At 39.8% G+C, this 23,196-nt stretch overlaps 1 protein-coding gene across 3 annotated transcripts in view; it reads left to right on the top strand.

Annotated features, from left to right (window-relative positions):
* ZCCHC17 (zinc finger CCHC-type containing 17) overlaps nt 1-23,196 on the top strand; it is a 60,297-nt gene that overhangs the window by 24,418 nt on the left and 12,683 nt on the right. For all 3 annotated transcript variants that reach the window (XM_060140773.1, XM_060140772.1, XM_060140771.1), the window contains 4 exons: nt 2,566-2,666; nt 4,331-4,422; nt 10,975-11,075; nt 12,875-13,020. In XM_060140773.1, the coding sequence (XP_059996756.1) occupies nt 2,566-2,666; nt 4,331-4,422; nt 10,975-11,075; nt 12,875-13,020 (440 nt within the window). The remainder of the gene's footprint in view (nt 1-2,565; nt 2,667-4,330; nt 4,423-10,974; nt 11,076-12,874; nt 13,021-23,196) is intronic.

The raw sequence follows: 23,196 nt of genomic DNA, 5'->3' as shown, positions 1-23,196 counted from the left end.
TATAGAATATTTTGGTTCCTGGGGTATTGAACGATAGGCTATCAACCTCCAGAATCAGCTGAAGTAGGTCTGAGAAACCCAATAACCATGATCAGAGAAAGCAGTGGCTTCCCACAGGAGCTCCAAACACAGAGGGTAGATATTTTGAGTTACAGGCATGTGCTGACAACTTTGCATATGCATGTGTGTGAGAGAGAGACTGAGAATAAAGGTTAGTAATTCTCTCAGGAAACTTCAGGTAAGGCAGGTTTTTTGGACATAAATCTTTGTTTGACTTGTCAAGTTTTTTCTTTAGATTCCTGGTTTATTTTCATTCAAAATAATTGTTTATTATATTCATTTCCCTCAATATAGTTTTCTCTATTATTAAAACATCTGAAAATAAAACATTAACCTGCGATCCATAGCAGTTTAGATTATTTCTTTCTAATTTTTAGAATCTGTGTTAAGCATTTTTATTATTTAAATGAGAAAATGCTAGTTGCCTACAATGTTTGGCACATAGTAGGCACTCAATAAATATTTGCAAAAGAGTGAATTATTGATGTATTTTTACATAATCTTTTGAACATTGTTTTTAATGGGCCAAGTAGCTGTACCATAGTTGACTTAACCATTACTCTATTGCTAGATATTAGGTTGTTTCTAATTTTTTTCTGTCTTAAAAATACATTGAATATTTTGATATAGATCACTTTTCTAGGTGCATATAGATTTTTCTGTGTATAAGATTATTTTTTTAGTCTCAGAAGTGATTATGGGTCAAGTTAATTATTAGAACTCTTGATTGCAAGGGACAAAAATACAGGAGAAACGTTTTGTCTAATTTAGTTGGGGAGTAAATTTAGCTTCCACCGGGGCTGGATCAGGTGCTCAGTTTATGCCTTCAGGGCTTTGGTCGCTTCTTTATGCAGCCTCTTCTTTTGCTTCCCTCTGGCTTACTCTTGCCACCTGGTGGTAAAGATGAGCATTGGTAACTTTCTGTAGTTTATAATCCTGACAAAAGGCTTGAGAAAGTGGATTTGATTTAGCTAGCATCTTGTGTCTGTCCCTGAACCAATCAATTGTTGTGGCCTGGGGAATGAAGTAACTTGATTGACCACGCCTGTGTCATGTGCCCACAGCTGGGGGTCAGATCAGCTCCAACCAAATTACAAGGACTGACCAGATTATTTTAGAATGTAGGGAAGGTGGTTCTCCCAGAAAAGGACCTTGGACAGACAAGGAAAAGGATTTAATTTTATTAAATATTTTTATCACTCTTGATAACCATTGCTAAATGGTTTCTAAAGATTTATATTAGCCTCAGAAATATTTCTTATTTTACTATACTCATATCAACATTGGATATTATCTTCTAAATATTTTGCTAATTTAATAGATTAAAAATGTCACCTTGTTTATATTTACTTTTTTCACTTACCATAATTATTTTCTGTAACTGTCATTTAAATGGCTGCTTACTCCTTTCTTTTTTGCTTTGGCTGCATTGGGTCTTCATTGCTGCGCGCAGGCTTTCTCTAGTTGGGACGAGCAGGGGCTACTCTTCGTTGCAGTGCGTGGGCTTCTCATTGCGGTGCTTCTGTTGTTGCGGAGCACAGGCTCTAGGCGCGCGGGCTTCAGTAGTTGTGGCGCACGGGCTTAGTTGCTCTGCGGCACGTGGGAGCTTCCCGCACCAGGGCTCGAACCCATGTCCCCGGCATTGGCAGGTGGATTCTTAACCACTGCGCCACCAGGGAAGTCCCTGTTGACTCTTTTTTGAAAGATTTATCATAATTTACCAACCTGTTTTCCAATTATTCGTCGTTTAGATTGTTTCGTAATTTTTATTTTTAACCTTGGTAGGTAATAATACTGCAAGTATTTTTTTTTTACATCTTTATTGGAGTATAATTGCTTTACAATGGTGTGTTAGTTTCTGCAAGTATTTTTATATGCCATAGATTTTTGCCTCTACTGAGTTTTTCTTTTGGAAAAATTCCAATGGTGATATTCTTGCATCAAAGGTATAAACATCTCTATGCCCTTTGTTTTCAAAGAATTTTAACAACTTGTATTTTTACCAGTATTATATAAATGTAGTTGTTGTATTACATCTCTACTAACATTAAACACTATTTTAAAGAATATTTGTTAGTTGATTAGGTATAAAAAGTGATCTCAAATTGTTTTTTTAAATAAGTTTATTTATTTATTTTTGGCTGTGTTGGGTCTTCGTTGCTGCACGTGGGCTTTCTCTAGTTGCAGCGAGCAGGGGCTACTCTTGTTGTGGAGCCTGGGCTCTAGACGCGCGGGCTTCAGTAGTTGTGACATGCGGGCTTAGTTGCTCCGTGGCATGTGGGATCTTCCTGGACCAGGTATCGAAACCATGTTCGATCCCTGCAGTGGCAGGTGGATTCTTAACCACTGCGCCACCAGGGAAGTCCTCAAATTGTTTTAATTTGCAGTTTTAAATTAATGAAACCTTTTTCAGTGAATCTCCAACTCTTCTCCTTACTGTGTTATTTAGAGTATGAATACCAGACATGCCCTGTGCCTTATTTTATTTCTTCTTCTTGTGCTCAGGTCTGGTCCATCGAACTCATATGTCATCCTGTCGCGTGGATAAGCCCTCTGAGATAGTAGATGTCGGAGACAAAGTGTGGGTGAAGCTTATTGGACGAGAGGTAAAGTTCTGTGCAACTTTAACTCATTAGAAAGGATTAGGAAAAGCTGGGATTTTCTTAGTATTTCATGATGATATTTCATGAGTGTGTATGCATTGTTAACCATGGCTGATAATCTTATTTTTGAATCCTGCCACTATAATCTGACTTGAATTTAAACCTTTGGGCTGTCTGTCATGCAAAGTCAGAAGGAATGGTGTGAACTGTATGTAATAAGTGTGGTGCAATAAGTACATGTTTATAAAACTTCCTTCCCTGAAGTTCACCCACATGGTGGGTGTGAAGAAAATACCAAAAAAGTAAAGAACCAAAAAGAGAGAAGAAAACTTAATCTATGAGACTATCTTTTAGTAGAAATCTTCCAGATGGACTTCAATTTGGACCAAAGCAGAAAGGGGCATAGAGTTTACAGTCATTTTTTCCTCATACCTGGCACCATGCAATATGAGGGAAATGAGAAAGCACTGGAGGATCCTGTTAACAGCAACTCACTTGAGGGTCTGCGGGTATGGACAAACCACAGGAGAAATGTGCACATACACTGATACCTGCTCTTTTACCAGAGAATTGCAGGGGAGACAGGCCTGAAAGAAATATTATTCGACAGTATTTGAGTGCTTATTATGTACTAGGTCTGAGGGATACAAGAATCAGATGTATATGACTCCAGTGGTTATGGAACTTATATAGATTATAACTGGAGGAGACAAATAAAAAGTAAGCAAGCTAAAATAATTAAAAATATAAGTTATAGTAAGTGCTCTAATAGGTTCAAACAATGTGGAGGTAGATTTAGATAAAGGGGTCAGGAATGGGCTTTCTGCGGGGATGGTATATGAGCTGAGACCCAAAGGAAAAGGAACTAGTCATGTGAAATGTTAGGAAAAGAATATTCCAGGCAAAGAGAATAGCTAATACAAAGACCCCAAAGTGAAGAGGGCCTTCAAATGCTGGAGGAAGCAAAAGAAGACCAATGTGGCTAACAACTGTCTTCACATTTAAAGATGCTCTTAATTGTTTTCATGTTTTGTTTTGTTTTGTTTTGTTGCGGTACGCGGGCCTCTCACTGTTGCAGCCTCTCCCATTGCGGAGCACAGGCTCCGGATGCGCAGGCTCAGCGTCCATGGCTCACGGGCCCAGCCGCTCCACGGCATGTGGGATCTTCCCGGACCGGGGCACGAACCCGTGTCCCCTGCATCGGCAGGCGGACTCTCAACCACTGCGCCACCAGGGAAGCCCCTGTTTTCATGTTTAAAAAGCTTTTAGACGAAGTCCAAAAGGAGATCTAGTCCACTGGAATGTTCTGAAACCTATTCTGTGCTCATGGATCTCTGAACAGATTATTATGCTGAACTATCTAAAAGAAACAGCTTTCATTTTCTTCCTGGTTACTTCCACAGGCCCCAGATTTCTGAGCAACCATTTTTGTCTTTCCCCCCAGGAGGGTCAAGAATGATAAGAAAACCATTTCCTAAAATGCTTTTGCTATAGGATCTGCCTGTTATGCTTATTAGTACCCGCAATGTTCAGAGCACAGGACCTTGGCCATAAGAGGAACTCAGTGTTTGTTACATGATAAAAACTTCAATTCTTTGATAATTTTAGACCAGCAGTCTAAATGATGTACTTTGAGCTTTTGCTGACTTTGCTTTTGTTTTTTTCAGATGAAAAATGATAGGATAAAAGTATCCCTTTCCATGAAGGTTGTCAACCAAGGGACTGGGAAGGACCTTGACCCCAACAACGTTATCATTGAGTAGGTAAAATGTTTGGAAAGGCTAAAATCCTTCTACTTCTCAAACCACAGAATGCTGTAGTGAATCAGGCCCACTTGGGAACTCTACTATTTGTAGGCTATGATATTGATGAGTTATGTGACCTTTGTGAGCTTTGGTTTTTAGAGGTATAAAGTGTTAAAGATAACACATTACTGCATAGAGTTCTAAGATGAAATGCTAACATGCACCTCCTAGCATAGAAGTGCACTGTCAATGGTTTCACTTCCTTCCCCTTATTCTTTCTCAGCTTCTGACCTTTAACTAGTTAGCCAACAAGCATTCATCATGAGATATTTGTTATTTGCCTTTCTCCTAGCTCTGGGACTGAAAAAAGGCAGAGACCATGTAGAAGGAATAACTCCAGTGGGGTTTTAGACTCCTGCATATTGGGATATGCTGTGTTCTGAACACAGCACCTTACTTTCACTGGCTCTTCTGACCTTTCATTTATGAATGGAAAATTTTCTCTGTAGGATACTGGCTGGTGATACAGGGAATTTGCTGTCTCAAAATCTTTCTTGAATACAGGCATATTTTGGAGATACTGTGGGTTCAGTTCTGGACCATCACAATAAAGCAAATATCTTAATAAAGTAAATCGCATGAATTTTTTGGTTTCCCAGTGCATTTAAAAGTAATGTTTACACTATATTGTAGTCTATTAAGTGTGCAATAGCATAATGTCTAAAAAACAGTGTATGTACCTTAATTAAAAAATACTTCATTGCTTAAAAAATGCTCAAACAGTGACAGTAGTAACATCAAAGATCTCTGATCAGAGATCACCATAACAAATATAATAATAATAATAATGAAAAAGTGTGAAATATTGCAAAATTACCAAATTTGATACAGAGACATAAAGTGAGCAAATACTGTTGGAAAAATAGTGCCAGTAGACTTGCTCAACTCAGGGTTGCCACAGACCTTCAAATTGTAGAAATCGCAATATCTGTGAAGCTCAATAAAACGAGGGTATACCTGTGTATGCCAGTGGTTTCTAACCAGGGGTTCCTAGGTCGCTAATATCCCTTGAAGGAGTCTTGGGGGTTTATGAACTGTTTCAAGTATTTCAGAAAGCCAACTAAAAAATCATACATTTATCCTCAGGTTAACCATGACATTATTTCACTGCTTCTGATGATAAAATATCACATTCTTTATCTCATGCTAATTGGGTGCTCTTAATGGCCATCATGTTATTTTTTTTTTAAAATAAGAAAAAAATAAGAAATGTTTGAGTGGGATCTTGGCGGCACAATGTTTGGAAACCCTTAGGTTTATAGTTCTGAGCAAAATCATTTTGGATATGAAGGAAATTTACCCAAAAGGAAGGGAAATGATATTTATTGAGTACATACTATGTGCCAGGCATTATGCCAGGTGGTTTGTGTACATCAGTGCATCTAAGTCTCATAACAACCTGCAAAGTGGGTGTTATCTCCATTTTACTTTATTTTCTTAGTTTTAGCGTGATGCTTGGTGATAATTTGCCTGTGGTTATATAACACTTTCCATTTACATTAGAAATCTTTTATAACTCTGAGCTCAGAAATGTTATTTAAGTCTGGCATTTACTGATTGCATTGTAATAAATTACTTCTGCTCCAAAGAATCCTGTCTATACAGACTCATTAAAAGCAGTGAAATTTCCCAAAGCCACCCTTATAAGGATAAAATATAAAACAAGTAAGATAAAAGAGCTACTTCTCTTTCTCACAACAAGGGAGGGGAAGGGAAAGGACCCCCTGGCTTTATGATGAATGTGTCTTTATGTATGGACTACTTGTAGTAATGACTAAGTGACCGAACAGTAACTTTTGTTGTAAACTATTTCTAGACTGCATCTAGGAGAGAAGCATGGCATAGTGGAATGATGACAGGTTTTAGAGTTAGACTTGAATCAGAAAGAGTCCTAGTTCTGCCACAAGCTAGTATACCACCCTGAGCAGATTAGCTAGCCTCTTTGAACCTCAGCTTCTTCAAAATGGAGGTAATGACACCTACATCTTAGAAATGATGGTATGATTTAAATAAAATCTTGTTTATAAAGAGCCTAATTGTCTAATCTATAGTAGAAACTTAACACATAGTGGCTACTTGTAGTTATTGTTTTAAAATGTTTCTTTGTTTTTCCTCTAATATCTGAGATTATCATACCCTTTCTTTTGAAAGGATATATAAAACCCATGAGGCAGAGGCCACATCTTATCTCCCATAGTGCCTAATGTATAGTAGTCGTTAAGTTAGTGCATCCATTTACTCATTATTCAACATATATTTACTGGGCTCATATTCTATGTGAGGTATGATGGCAATACCAAGGTTTCTGCCTAAGGACCTTACTGCCTAGTGTAATGTGATAATTATGCAAATAACTTTAATTTTAAGACAACATGTAATAAATGTTAAAAGAATGTTTTAAAGGAAGGATTCTAGGAATTAGCATGAAGAGGAAGAGTTGATATTAGGCCCTGATGGTCAGAGAAGACATGGCAATTGAGCTAGGTCTTGAAGAATGGATAAGATTTTGTCAGGCAGCAGGGGAAAGAATAGTATTCCAGGCAGAAGAAATAGTCTTGAGGAAAGGAATGAGGCAGGAAAGCACATGGCAATTCAGGAGTCTTGTTTAAGGAAAGAAGAGGGTATGGTCAGGTGCTAGAATGTAGGGCTTGAAAGATACGTTGGGGTCAGATTGTGAACAGCTTTGAATAGCAGTCAAAGAATATGAATGATTTTTAAAGCCTTTGAGTGGGAGAGACTCCTGAGCAGATTATTCTCTCCAGGTACCCCATTCTCTGGCCTCACCCTGTTAGGCTCAGTATCTTCATGCTACACAGCTACACAGAGTTTGTCAACTACCTTTCATTTTTCATCAAAATCTAGCTGTCTTATATTTCATTCCCTCAGGCCCCAAAGTATTAACGAGGTCATCTAATAAGTGAATCTGCAAATGGAAAGGGGTTAAATGCAGTGTCCAGTTAGGTTTAGCCGGCATAGTATAGTCTTTAGAAAGAGCATTTATGTTTCGCCACACTGTAATTATCCATTTATATATCTCTTTCCACTGGTAGACTATCTACCATGTCCTATCATTTTAATGTATTTACTCATATCATTGTACTAGCACTGGTGCTTGCCACTTAATAAACTTAAAAAAAAAAAAAGAAAGATTAATCCAGCTATGTGTGCTGGATGGATTAGAGGCAGGGAGACCAGTAAATGAATTATTACTGTTTAGGTGAAATGTAATGAAGCCTAAACTAGCATGATGGCAATAAGGACAGAAAGGGAGACAGGTGGTGAGTGACACATTTGTTGAATTGGGCGTTAGGTGGGAGGTATGATTCGGCTTATAGTATGTTTGAATCTGTAGTGTATTGGAATTCATTATAATGAGGGTTTGATTAAGCTGCAACTCATAGTCACTTGAAACTCAGTTCTACAAATAACGACATCCAAAAACAATAGAGTTTTTGTGACTGTTCAAGTTATGTCCCCAAGATCCTGCCTTCGTGGGATTTTCTGTTTGTTTGTTTGTTTAATTTTATTTTATTGTGGTGAGAACATTTAACATGAGATCTACCCTCTTAAGAAATATTTAAGTGTATAATAGTATTGTTGACTATACATACAATGTTGTACATTAGATCTCTAGAACTCACTCATCTTCCTTAACTAAAACTTTATGCCTGTTAAGTAACTCACTCACATTTACTTCTCCACTCTCCTCGCCTTGGTTTTTGTTATTCAAGCTTCACCCTTTGAACTGACCCTCTCGCATGACCCACACCAGACAGTAGACCTCCTATCATTTGACTAAGATTCTTCTAGGGCAAAAGCTAGGGATTTGAACAGACATTTTCAGAACTTAAACCATATGCTTTTCTGGTCTGTCCCAACTGGGAAGCCACTAGTCACATAGGCTATTTAAATGTAAAGTAATTAAAAGTAAATACATTTGGGGGCTTCCCTGGTGGCGCAGTGGTTAAGAATCCGCCTGCCAATGACAATGACAGTGGCAGACAAAATAAATAAAATAAATAAATTTATTTTTTATAAAAAGTAAATAAAATTTGGTATCCAATTCCTCAATCACTAACCGCATTTGAAGTGCTCATTAGCCATAGACATAAACTCAGACATAAATAGTCAGCAGTACAGACATAAATTTATAGAACTGTCCATCTTCGCATTCTTTTGGACAACAGTATGCTAGATGGTGTGCTTTCTGCTCAGATATAGAGAAGAACATGACATAGACTTTACTATTCAAGTCCTGGTTGTGGTACAGAGGGTGAGGCAAAATGTAAACAAATCAGTAAAATAAAGTGAGTGTTTAACTCTGCTTGTGGTAGAGTTTATAGAAGATACGATATTTGAGCTGAACTTTAAAGAATGAATGGGACAGAATATGGAGTATCTTTACCCTCTCTGTTTTTTCTCTTGAGCCCACATATCCCATGAAACTGTTGGCTGAAATCTGTGAAGTGAGTAGCTCTGTTTTGCTTTGATATTGTTATCCTGCATTTCTCTGGGTAATGTGGCTCTTTTGGCAGAATATTTCTGTTTTTGCTGGACTCTACAGAGACCTGGTTGGAAAATCTTAGGTGAAGTCAGAGGTCAAAGTTAAAGATGTTCAGGTAAAGAAAAATATTTTGGATGAAGAACAAAGAAATTTCAACAAGCTTTTTTTTTTAATTTTTAAAAATATATTTAATTAATTAATTTATTTTTGGCTGTGTTGGGTCTTCGTTGCTGCGCATGGGCTTTCTCTAGTTGCGGCGAGCGGGGGCTACTCTTCGTTGCGGTGCGCGGGCTTCTCATTGTCATGGCTTCTCTTGTTGCGGAGCACGGGCTCTAGGCATGTGGGCTTCAGTAGTTGTGGCTCACGGGCTCTAGAGCACAGGCTCAATAGTTGTGGCGCTCGGGCTTAGCTGCTCTGCGGCATGTGGGATCTTCCCAGACCAGGGATCGAACCCATGTCCCCGGCATTGGCAGGGAGATTCTTAACCACTGTGCCATCAGGGAAGCCCCAACAAGCATTTATTGATGCTGTTGCTTGCCAAGCCTTGGGCTGAGGTGCCAGGGAAACAAACACAAGTAAGATATTTTTTAAACAGGCCCACGATCTAGAGAAGAAACAACTCTGTGGTGTGATATGTGCTAGGATTGACATGTGTATAGGATACAGTTAGAGTTTGAAAGAAAGAATGATCAGGAGTGATACTCTTCAATTAAACATTTTCTAAGAGTACTCTTTGCAGGTACTGTGTGTTATAGTAAAGATAAGAAATAAGAGCTATGACAACTAGGGTACTTTGGCTCTTCTTGTAGGAGTGTAATTGGTAAACACACTGTCTGGCAGTGTCTACTAAGGCAGATGCCCTACAACCCAGTAGTTCCCCTCCTACGTGGAACTAGGCATTTCCCAAAGGAATGCATATACATATATATGTTCACCAAAAGACGTGTGCTAGAAAGTTCACAGAAGCACTTTCATAATGGAAATTACTCAAGTACCCATCAACAGCAAAATACTTTGCAGCAATGAGAATAGTTGATCCACAACTACACGCAACAGTTGGTTGGATCTCACGAAGTAGCGAAAGGAGCCAGACACAGAAGGGCCCATTCTCTGATTCTGTTGATATAATTTACAAAAATAGGTAAAACTAATCTATGCTGTTAGAAACTAGAGTAGTAGCTACCCTTGGGGGAAGCACCGTGACTAGAGGGGCTTCGGAGGTGCTGGTGATATTCTGCATCTTTATCTGAGTACTGGTTACTGGGATATTTCAAATTGTAAAAAAAAGTGAAGCTGTATACTTGTGAACACTTTTCTGTATGTATTTTATACTTTGGTCAAATGTTTAGAATTTTTAAAAAGTGTTATGCAAATGTGAACAGAGATTAATTCTGGCTGAGGGGCTCAGGGAAGATAACTGGTTAGAAGGAGGTGCAGTAACTGAGCTGAGCCTTGAAATGTTTGGGTGTAGTTAGGTGGTGAAGTGGGAGTAAAGAGGGGAAGCAGAGCATTTCAGAAAGAGGGAGCTGCCTGAGCAGAAACAATGAACCATCTGGGGAAGGTAAAATAGTCTGGTTTGCCTTGAGCATATTGTACAAGATGAGGCTGGGAAAGTAAGTTAGAGACAGACTGTGAAAGGCCTGGAATACCAAGGAGCTTGGACTTGATTTTCTAAGAAGTTTTTGAAGGTCTTTTAAACCCAGGAGTGACCTTGTAAGGATTGCAGGGCGCTTAGCAAGGTGAGTAATTATATATTCATCCCCTGTGCATCAGTGAGATAGAATCTAGTCTCATTCATAATTATTAATTCAGAGCCTTGTCCTGAATGAAAAAAATTGTCATTTCATGTCATTTCTTTCATTGCCTGTTTCCTTATGCCCAGTGCTTTTCCTTTCTCCCTTCTACCTGACAGAACAAAACAAAAAAACAACATGGAGTATTAACTTGTAGTATCTCTGGCCATCTCTTAAAAGGGCCAACGGTCAGTATCATTTCATTACAGGCAAGAAGAGAGGCGGAGGCGGTCCTTCCAGGATTACACTGGGCAGAAGATCACCCTCGAGGCTGTCCTGAACACTACCTGCAAGAAGTGTGGCTGTAAAGGTAAGGCGAAGTCCTATCATTTTAGTTTTTCTCTCTTGTGGATGGACCCTTTATGGGATGCGGGAGGCCCCCTGGTGTGGGTTAGCTCACTGTGGTTTTTAGCCAAATGCTGGCCTCACCTGCTCATCTGCTGTTCCTGCTAGACTCACATCAGAGTTCATGGCTTGTTGCTTTTTCTGTTTCCTTTTCTGAATGCTGGCCCTGCCAGATACTACACCACCACCACTACTCCCCTCTCTCTACGGGTGATGCCCTGCCTGGGCAAGGTCCCCATGTACTATGCCAGGAGGGGTAAGAGTGTTGGATTATGATTAACACTCTAAATTTTTATCTCGAAGGATGATTATTGTTCTGCTGCAAAAATTAAGTGACTTGGAAATATATTCCTCTAAGGATCCAAGTCAAGCTCTTTCTTGCTTATTACCTTTATCTCTATAACTTCAGAGTTCTGAATACAGTATCTTTTTAGTAATAAAGAATACAGGCTAGTCACTTCCTTTTAGCTTTGTTTCTTCAAGTTTCCTCCAGTCCTACTCAAATATTAAAGAGCTCTTTCAGCCTGACTTCCCTTGTTGGAGCTATAATGAGAGGTATTGCCAGCTTCTCGTTTTCAGAGTGACCTCAATTTGTCACCCCTTCTCCCTAGCCTTTCACCTACCCAGCTCTCCTGATCTTTCTACAATGAGTGGTAGCAGATTTGTGCCCTGGTTGAGGTCACGGGGTTTAAGCCCCAATTTATCATTAATGTAGAGGGAGGAAGGGAAAAATAAAATAGAAAGAATACTTCCTCATGAGTATTGTGGGACCATTTCCAGCATAGATATTTGGAAAACTCTATGCTGTATTCTCCTTCCAGGCACCATCCCGCTTCTGGACTCTGAGTTGCAAAGTAGTTTACACATAGCTTTTTGATGACTTCATCAAATTCTTTATGCCCCTGAGAGAGGGTCTACAAAGAGCTCAGACAAAACCAGCTGTGTAGCATCTGTTAAAGGGCCGCTTAATAGCAGTGTAGGCTCAGGGAGAGTGGGGTTCTCTTACCTTCAACTTGTGTCCACCAGGTGTTACATGAGGCAGAGAAGAATAATGAGAGATGGAATTTGGCCCAGGCAGGCCAAAGGTGGTTGGTTTTGATGCAGCAGAAAGAGCACAGGGCAGGGAGGTATGAGACCTGGGGTAAGTTTTAGCTCTGCTGCTGTCTGTGTGACCTTGAGGTACTTCTCTACTCTGGGCCTTCATGTCCTCTGCAAATGCAGTGTTGGATTTGATGATCTCTCAGGCCCTTGCCAGACCTGACAGTCTGTGAATGTTGAGTGCCTCTAGGTGACTGCTGTCTTTCTGTGTGTTAGCTTGAATCTGAGTGCTGCCTTCCTGCTTGCTGCCTAAGAGCTGTCTTCCTTTGGGGCTTGGCCTGCCACTCGGCTCCTTCTGCTAAGTATTCCGCTCTCTGGAGCAGCCTTTCATTGTCAGGAATAAGTTCCAAATAGACCTTTAAAAATTCCTGAGCCCAGTTGCTAACGGAGGGCAGCACAAGCCTGTGTCCTCACGTCCTTTGCCATTTCCAAAGCGGTGCCAGGGTTTCCCACAGCTCTAGGACCAGATGCTTGTCTGGCTCTGGTTAAGTGAGCAATGCCATCTTGAGGTGACAGAAAATCTGCTCTGAAGGCAACAGCTGCTCTGAATGAACTCATTAGTACCTCCTGAATGAGCCAACCCTTCAGGAACTTCTAGGGAAGATCCACCTGCTAAGGTAAGAGACTGTCTCTTCCCTCCCTACCTTTTCTACTTCTCTTCTGCAGGCCACTTTGCAAAGGATTGTTTCATGCAGCCAGGTGGGACCAAGTACTCTCTGATACCTGATGAGGAAGAGGAGAAGGAAGAGGCAAAGGCAGCAGAGTTTGAAAAGCCTGACCCCACGAGAAATTCTTCTAGAAAAAGAAAGAAGGTGAGTGCTGTCTTTATTTTATTTATCATATTGAGTTTTAAAATAAAAATATACTTTCTGCAGAAATTTTAGAAATACTGAAAAACATAAAGAACATTAGGATCTCTTGTAATCTTTCCACCCAGTGAGACTCTTATAGTAGTTTTGGTATATTCTAATATTTTTTCTAGGTAAATATATACATACATATAATATAAACATAAATATAATTTGCTAGGGAAGTGTATATATAATTTTCGTATATGTATGTGTTTACATATAAACACACAAGCATGGTCATACTAGGTATAGTTTATATCCTACTTTTTTCATTATATTTATCAAAAGCAGGGCTTCCCTGGTAGTGCAGTGGTTAAGAATCCACCTGCCAATGCAGGGGACACGGGTTCGAGCCCTGGCCTGGGAAGATCCCACATGCCGCGGAGCAACTAAGCCCGTGCGCCACAACTACTGAGCCCGCGTGCTGCAACTACTGAAGCCTGTGCACCTAGAGCCTGTGCTCCGCAACAAGAGAAGCCACTGCAATGAGAAGCCCGCGCACCACAATGAAGAGTAGCCCCCACTCGCCGCAACTGGAGAAAACCTGCGTGCAGCAACGAAGACCCAACGCAGCCAAAAGAATAAAATAAATAAAATATATAAATTTATATTTATCAAAAGCATTTTCTAGTATCCTTAAGTGTTCTTCAAAAACTTGATATAAAAGTACCATATGATATTCTAATCTATGGCTATATGATGGTTTATTTAATAATTTTTCTATTGTGGGATATTTTTGATTACTTCCAACCTAAATCTTTGGCCATATCTCTTATTGCTTTCTTCGGATAAATTCCTAAGTAAGATTACTGAGTTAGGGCTTTAAGACTCTTGATACATGTTATCAAATTGTCTTTCCAGAAAGTACTTATTTTACACCCAGCAGAGGATAAGAGTGCCTGTCTCACTGAGTTGTATCTTCCATCTACTACTTCTAGCAAAACAATTCATAAAGCAGACATTAGGGCTTCCCTGGTGGCGCAGTGGTTGAGAGTCCGCCTGCCGATGCAGGGGACATGGGATCGTGCCTCGGTCCAGGAAGATCCCACATGCCGCAGAGCGGCTGGGCCCGTGAGCCATGGCCGCTGAGCCTGCACTCCGCAACGGGAGAGGCCACAACAGTGAGAGGCCCACGTACCGCAAAAAAAAAAAAAAACAAAACAGACATTATTGTGGTGCAGGAAAAAAACAGTGCATTTGTAGCATACAACATAGAGAGGAAATGAAAAAAAACTATGTTATAGTTTGGTCAGAAATAGTTGTTCTCATGTAGTATAGTGTTTTTCTTTTTTTTTTTTGGCCACACACCACAGCATGTGGGACCTTAGTTCCCCGACCAGGGATTGAACCTGCGCACTCTGCATTGGAAGGCAGAGTCTTAACCACTGGACTGCTGGGGAAGTCCCTAGTGTAGTGGTTTTCTAATTGTGGCTGGTTATTAACTTTTGGGGTTTTTTTTGGTTTTGTTTTGTTTTTTCAAAGCTTTGGCAAACTTTTATTGAGTGGTCATTTTATTCCAGGCATTGCAAACCTAGGAATATAAAAACTGTGATAAGGTTCTTGCCCTCAGTGGGCATTATCTACAAATTCAGTATTATCTTCATTTTTTAGATGAGGAGGAAGGTCCATTGCACCATTATTAAGAATTGCCTCAAGTATATGGATAATAATATATCGATCTGTATATTCTTTCCCTGGGTGATCACATCCCTCCTAAGACTTCAGCTACCCTGACCACTTTCACATCACTAAGTAATATCCCACTGGTACTTCAGACTTTGGCTTGGAGTCAATCAGACGTAGGTTGAGGCCCTTCTGTGCTACTTACCAGCTATATAACTTTGGGCTCAAAGTAGGATCATTGTTCTCCTTGAACAACCAAAACCCTTGTTTCTACCTTGTATTACTAGTTTTAATGACAGCAGTAACCTCTCAGTCTCCCAAGAAAGAAACAATATGTAATTAATTTTCTTCTCCTTACTATCCCATGCCTAGTCAGTCACCAAGTCCTGTCCATGGTACCTTATAATATCCCAATTCTGTTCCTTCCTCCCACTCCCACTACTACTGTGCATTTCACCTGCTTCCCTCTCTCACTTATATTCAGACTATTGAATTAGCCTAGGGAGATTTTAAAACTACATATTTGCCTTCTACCTCTTGAGTACCAAGTTCACATCTGGGCATCTGATTTTTTTGAAAAAGCACCTTCTTTATCTCACTGCTCAATTCTCTTCATTAATGTTTTTTTGCCCTCTGCTTTAATTCTGAATGTGGACTGCTTGAGGCTGTGTCTGTTTTTATTATTCCCTTCTCATCTCTAACTACCTTCTCCCTAAGTGATCTCATCCTGTCCAGTGGTTTTGAATACCATTTATATGCTAATAATCCCCCAATTAAGTATATGTATCGTTTTTTAAATCCAAGTCTGTAATTCTCCAAGTCTGTAATTCTATCTCTAACTTTTTCTCTGGAACTTCAAATTTAGATATTCAACTGCCTATTTGACATCTCCATCTGATTGTCGAGTTGACATCAAGCTTAGCACACTCCAAAACTCTTCAATGTTCCTCCTACCCAAGGCTGCTCCCTTCAAATTCCTCCCTATCTCAATGAATGGGTCACCCGTTGCTGAAACCAAAATCTGCAGCCTTTGGGTATAGTGTTGTTATTGTTCTAATTGTAGTAAAAGATATGTAACATAAATTTTACTGTCTTAATCTTTTTTTTTTTTTTTTTTTTTTGGCGGGAGGCTGTGCTGCACAGCTTGTGGATTTTAGTTCACCAACCAGGGATTGAACTCGCCCCCTCGGCAGTGAGAGTGTGGAGTCCTAACCACTGGACCACCAGGGAATTACCCCATCTTAACCGTTTTTAAGTGTACAGTTCTTTGGCATTAAGTAAATTCATATTATTGTGCAATCATCACCACCATCCATCTCTAATACTCTTTTTTTTTGGCTGCGTTGTGTCTTCGTTGTGGTGTGCGGGCTTCTCATTGCGGTGGCTTCTCTTGTTGGGGAGCACAAGCTCTAGGCACGTGGGCTTCAGTAGTTGTGGCTCACGGGCTTAGTTGCTCCGCAGCATGTGGGATCTTCCCAGACCAGGGATTGAACCCGTGTCTCCTGCATTGGCAGGCGGATTCTTAACTACTGTGTCACCAGGGAAGTCCCTCTAGTACCCTTTTCATTTTGTAAAACTGAAACTCTATACCCATTAAACAATAACTCCTCATTCTCCTTTTCTCCCAGCACCTGATAACCACCATTCTACTTTCTGTATGATTTAGACTACTCTAAGTATCTTATAAAGTGGAATTATATAGTATTTGTTTTTTTGTGACTGGCTTACTTGAGTTAGCATAATGTCCTCAAGGTTCATCCATGTTATAGCATGTATCAGAATTTCCTTCCTTTTTAAGACTGAAAATATTCCATTGTATGCATATTCCATATTTTGCTTATTCATTCATTCGTTGTTGTTGCTAGGATTGTTTCCACCTTTTGGCTTTTGTGAATAATGCTGCTGTGAACGTAGTTGTACAAATATTTCTTTGAGATCTTGCTTTCAATTTTGGGGGGGTATATACCCAGAAGTGGAGTTGCTGGGTCATATGGTAATTTTTTTTTAATTTATTTATTTATTTTATTTATTTTTTGGGTGTGTTGGGTCTTCATTGCTGTGCACGGGCCTTCTCTAGTTGCGGCAAGTGGGGGCTACTCTTCGTTGTAGTGTGCGGGCTTCTCATGGCAATGGCTTCTCTTGTTGCAGAGCACGGGCTCTAGGTGTGTGGGCTCAGTAGTTGTGGCTCGCGGGCTCTAGAGTACAGGCTCAGTAGTTGTGGCACACGGGCTTAGTTGCTCCGTGGCATGTGGGATCTTCCCAGACCAGGGCTCAAACCCGTGTCCCCTGCATTGGCAGGCAGATTCTTTAACCACTGAGCCACAGGGAAGTCCCATATGGTAATTCTGTTTTAATTTTTTTTGTGGAACCACCATACTGTTTTTCACAGCAGCTGCACCATTTCACATTCCTACCAACAGTGCCCAAGGGTTCCAATACAGCATAGTGTTTTATTACTGTCAATTAGGTAAAAGTGGATGATGTTGTTGTTCAGTTGTTCAATTCTTCTGTCTCTTCTCATTTTTTCTTTTTTTTTTAAATTTATTTTTAATTCCCAGGAAAGGGTTGTTAACGTATCCAATCAGAACATGTCTCTTCCTGTTTAAGATCCTTCAGTGATTTCCCATTGTACTTTAAAAAAATCCAGACTGCCTCCTGTGAAAACAAACTGTCAAACCCTAGTCTTCTTCAAGTACTGCCTTTAGCAGGCAGTAAATTATATCTAGCTAAAACATTGTTGTGTCTTTTTTTTTTTAATTTATTTATTTGGTTGCACCGGGTCTTAGTTGCGGCAGGTGGGCTCCTTAGTTGTGGCATGTGAACTCTTAGTTGCGGCATGCATGTGGGATCTAGTTCCCCGACCAGGGATCAAACCTGGGCCCCCTGCATTGGGAGCGTGGAGTGTTAACTGCTGCACCACCAGGGAAGTCCCTGTTGTGTCTTTTTTATGTATCTATTTTTACAGCTATCTTCTGCTTAAGACAGGGGCTGCAAGTTTTCTATTTACAGTGCTGTTATAAAGTTTCCCTTTTAAGTAGGACTTTTTAAAGCAAAAATTCAGATATTAAGAAAAAATTTAAGTAAAAAAATAGCAGTTTATAAACACACGGAATAAAAATTGTGGTACTATTATATGAATGAATGGCACTTGGAAGACACTGATTTAGAGCAGTGGGGATATTATTTTAATTTGGTACTGTTCTCTTGTGAACCAAAGAAATAGAAATTAACAAAGGCCCCTACTTCAAGTGCTGCCCTCCAGAAGCCTTCTGCAAACCTTCAACATTGCCATGTTTAGCCTAACTCCCTCACAGAGGCAACTGTCCCCAACCCTGCAAGCAGTATTGCTTTCTTTTTTTTTATTTTTTATTTTTTTGTGGTACGGGGGCCTCTCACTGTTGTGGCCTCTCCCGTTGCGGAGCACAGGCTCTGGACGCGCAGGCTCAGCGGCCATGGCTCACGGGCCCAGCCGCTCCGCGGCATGTGGGATCTTCCCAGACCGGGGCACGAACCCGTGTCCCCTGTATCGGCAGGCGGACTCTCAACCACTGTGCCACCAGGGAAGCCCCAGTATTGCTTTTTTAAAAAAATTTTTTTTAATTGAAGAATGGTTGATATACAATATTATATACATTAAAGGTGTGCAATATAGTAATTTACAATTTTTAAGGTTGTATTCCATTTATAGTTATTATAAAATATTCGTTCTCTTCCTCGTGTTGTACAGCAGGGGTCCCCAACCGTCCTCCCTACCTGCCCCTCGGGGCCACACAGCAGGAAGTGAGGGAGGGAAGCTTCATCTGCCGCTCCCCATCACTCGCATTACCAACTGAACCATCCCCCCCCCATGGAAAAATTGTCTTCCACAAAACCGGTCACTGGTGCCAAAAAGGTTGGGGGACCACTGTGGTACGGTGTATCATTGTAGCTTATTTTATGCATAATAGTTTGAGTATTGCTTATTTTTGAACACAGGGTTTGGCTTTACATATCTTTATTCTTGATGCTAGCCTTCTTCATAGAGGTCTGAGGACTTGATTTAAAGAGGGAAATGGGAAGCTTCCACTATATTACCTCATTATTTAAATATAAAACAAAAGAAGGGCAACCCATAATCTTACTACTTTACCAGAATCTATATTATTGTGGCACATATTTTCTTCTAGCTGTTTTCAAATTCATGTTTTACCTAGATGTAATTAAAATGTATGTATAATTTTGTTTCCTGTTTTTTACTTTATCATGTCATCTTTCCATTTTTGCCACATAGTCTTTTTTTTAAAATAAATTTATTTATTATTTTTGGCTGTGTTGGGTCTTCATTGCTGCACACAGGCTTTCTCTAGTTGCGGCAAGCGGGGGCTACTCTTCGTTGTGGTGCGCAGGCTTCTCATTGTGGTGGCTTCTCTTGTGGTGGAGCACGAGCTCTAGGCGTGCGGGCTTCAGTAGTTGTGGCGCAGGCTCTAGAGTGCAGGCTCGGTAGTTGTGGCGCACGGGCTTAGTTGCTCTACGGCATATGGGATCTTCCTGGACCAGGGCTCGAACCCATGTCCCCTGCATTGGCAGGAGGATTCTCGACCACTGTGCCACCAGAGAAGCCCACCACATAGTCTTAAAATGTTCATTTGCAGTGGCTATGCAATATTACATTAGGTGGATGCTGAGGAATTGCTTTTCTGAGGGCAGTGGAGGATGTACTTAAGAACCTGGGCTGTGGAGACAGACTGCCCGGCTTCTAATCTCAGTTGGGTCACCTCCTCACTGTGGAACTTAGGCTAATTACTAAACTTCTCTGAATCTTTTTCCTTTATAAAATGGGAACAATAAGCATCTACTTCATAAGGTTGTTAGGATGCGGAGATGCACATAAAACTCTGAGCACAGTGCCTGCATACAGCAAAGCCCAGTGCATGTCAGCTACTGGTAGCTGTTGCTTAAAAACAGAGGCTTTATCATCACTGTGCAAGAGGTGCACAGTGCACCTCTTGCACTGTTGATGGGAATGTAAATTGATACAGTCACTATGGAGAACAGTATGGAGGTTCCTTAAAAAACTAAAAATAGAACTACCATATGACCCAGCAATCCCACTGCTGGGCATATACCCTGAGAAAACCATAAGTCATAAAGAGTCATGTACCACAATGTTCATTGCAGCTCTGTTTACAATAGCCAGGACATGGAAGCAACTAAGTGTCCATCGACAGATTAATGGATAAAGAAGATGTGGCACGTATATACAATGGAATATTACTCAGCCATAAAAAGAAGCAAAATTGAGTTATTTGTAGTGAGGTAGATGGACCAAGAGACTGTCATACAGAGTGAAGTGTCATACAGAGTGAAGTAAGTCAGAAAGAGAAAAGCAAATACCATATGCTAATACATATATATGGAATCTAAAAAAAAAAAAAAAGCTTCTGAAGAACCTAGGGGCAGGAAGGACAGGAATAAAGACACAGACATAGAGAATGGACTTGAGGACACGGGGAGGGGGAAGGGTAAACTGGGATGAAGTGAGAGAGTGGCATGGACATATATACACTATGAAATATAAAATAGATAGCTAGTGGGAAGCAGCCGCATAGCACAGGGAGATCAGCTCAGTGCTTTGTGCCCATCTAGAGGGGTGGGATCGGGAAGATGGGAGGGAGATGCAAGAGGGAGGAGATATGGGGATATATGTATATGTATAGCTGATTCACTTCGTTATAAAGCAGAAACGAACACACCATTGTAAAGCAATTATACTCCAATAAAGATGTTAAAAAAAAAGAAAGAGGCTTTGTGGTCAGAGACTGGGTTTAAGTACAGACACTGGGTTCAAAAAGTTCTTTATATATTCTAGATATCAATCTCTTATCAAATATATGACTTGCAAATATTTTCTCCCATTCTTTGGATTGCCTTTTCACTCTGTTGGTAGTGTTCTATTTTTATTTTTCAGATTTACATTAAAAAAATTGTGGTGAACAAACACATAAAACTTACCATCTTAACCATCTTTAAGTACAGTTCAGGAGTGTTAAGTATGTTCACATACTAAGTATATGATAGTGTCTTTTAATGTACAAACATTTTCCATCATGATGAAGTCCAACTTATGTATTTTTTTCTTTTGTTTCCTGTACTTTTGGTGTTGTGTTCAAGAAATCATTGGCAAATCTAACATCATGAAGCTTTTTCCTTCTGTTTTCTTCTAAAAGTTTTATAGCTTTAACTCTTACATTTAGATCTTTGATCCATTTTTTGAGGGTTTTTTATTGTTGCTGTTTGTTTGTTTGTTTTAACATGGTGTAAAGGAAGGTTCCAACCTCATATTTTTGCATGCAGATATCCAGTATCCCCAGCACCATTTGTTGAAAAGACTGTCCTTTCTCCATTGAATGGTCTTGGCATCCTTTTCAAAAGCCATTTGACTGTACACATGAGGGTTTATTTCTGACTCTTCATTCCATTCCATTGGTCCATATGTCTGTCTTTTTGCTAGAGCCACACTGTTTTGAATGCTCTAACTTCATAGTAAGTTTTGAAATCAAGAAATGTGAGTCCTCCAACGTTCTTTTTCAAGGTATTTTGGCTCTTTGGGGGTCCCTTGAGATTCCATATGAATTTTAGGATGAAATTTTCTAATTTTGCAAAAAATTTCATTGGGATTTTGGAAGGATTGCATCAAATCTGTAGATTACTTTGTGTAGTATTGACGTCTTAACCATATTAAGTCTCCCAATCCATGAACATTGATGTTTTTCCATATATTTGTGTTGTCTTTAATTTCTTTCAGCATTGTTTTGTAGTTTTCAGTGTACAAGTATTTTTGCCTCTTTGGTTAAGTTTATTCCTAAATATTTTATTCTCTTTGATGCTATGGAATTGTTTTGATGCTATGGAATTGTTTTCTTAATTTTCTTTTCGGATTGCTGATTGTCAGTATATAGAAATACAACTGATTCTTGTGTGTTGATTTTGTATCCTGCAACTTTTCTGAATTCACTGATTAGTTCTAACAGCTTTTTTGTGGAATCTTTAAGATTTTCTACATGTAAGATCATGTTTCCAAACAGGCAATTTTACTTGTTTAGTAGAGCTAGATTTTTAACTGTGATTCTGTGTGTATGTTCCAGGAGTTTTTCATTCTCTTTTAACCTTTTAGGGGTTAAATGGTATTTATCAGATTCCTGAAGTGGTTCTGTGGATATCTCACTTCTGTGGGTCTTTGGTTGTTTTTGTATTGCTTAATACACCTGGTGCAACTAGTTATTGCTTTGTTTCTAAAGCTGCTTTGAGATGTGTATTTCAGTTCGCCAAAATAATTATTAAGGATCTGCTAGGTATGAGGCACTTTATGACCTGCTTAGTCAACCCATTATCCTACCCTCTGTTGCTCTTCACTTAGTAGAGAAATGGTCTGATGAACAATGGCAGTAATAATCATCATATCTTATTATTTTTAAAGTACCTTTATGTATATGAACTTCTAACTCATGAATCCTCTTTGATTAAAAAGTGCTCCAGGGGGCTTCCCTGGTGGCGCAGTGGTTGAGAGTCCGCCTGCCAATGCAGGGGACATGGGTTCGTGCCCCGGTCCGGGAAGATCCCACATGCCACGGAGCGGCTGGGCCTGTGAGCCATGGCCGCTGAGCCTGCGCATCCGGAGCCTGTGCTCAGTAACGGGAGAGGCCACAGCAGTGAGAGGCCCGCGTACCGCCAAAAAAAAAAAAAAAAAAAATAGTGCTCCAGGGAGCTGAAACTGTAAAACCTTCCCCCTTGATGCCCATTGTTTCTACCAAGATATCATCTAGCGTCATTGTCTTTTCACCTTGTCATTAATCACTTTATTATCTTTTATGCCTTATATTTGTTTAGTACTTACAGTTCATAAAATATCTACTATTTTTTTTTTTGGCCACGCTGCACAGCATGCAAGATCTTAGTTCCCCGACCAGGGATCAAACCCATGCCCCCTGCAGTGGAAGCGTGGAGTCTTAACCACTGGACCGCCAGGGAAGCCTCAAAATATCTTCATTTTTTATTTTGTTTTATCCTTACACAATCCTGTGTGGTAGCCAGAGTAGGCATTATTATCCCACCATTTTACACCTTAGGAAAATGGAGATTAAGAGAAATTGTCTCACCTGAAGTCACACAACTATAAGAGATAGTGCTGAAATAAGAACCCAGTTCTTTAGATTACTAACCCAATATTCTTTTCTATACCACACTTCTACCATTAATTCATTTAGCTCTTCAATTATTTATTTACTCAACAACTATGTATTGAGTGCCTCATACTTTTCTATTGTGCATTGTGTTAGGTGATTGACTTATCAGGTCTTATAAGATCGCTTTTGGGCCAGATTTTGCTCTGTTACCCGCTACCCTTAGTAATCATCTGATGTCATCTGTTGATTTTTTTAAAATTTTCAAACGTGTTTCATTTATTTGTTTTACGTGAATTTGTATTCCTTAAATGTATTTCACCGAGCTGATAAAGTGAAGTGCTGTAGGAATATG

Source organism: Lagenorhynchus albirostris, chromosome 2 (assembly GCF_949774975.1).
Source record: "Lagenorhynchus albirostris chromosome 2, mLagAlb1.1, whole genome shotgun sequence".
NCBI classification, from domain to species: Eukaryota; Metazoa; Chordata; class Mammalia; order Artiodactyla; family Delphinidae; genus Lagenorhynchus; species Lagenorhynchus albirostris.
The sequence above is the reverse complement of the archived record's forward strand: the minus strand, read 5'-3'. Positions and strand labels throughout refer to the sequence as shown.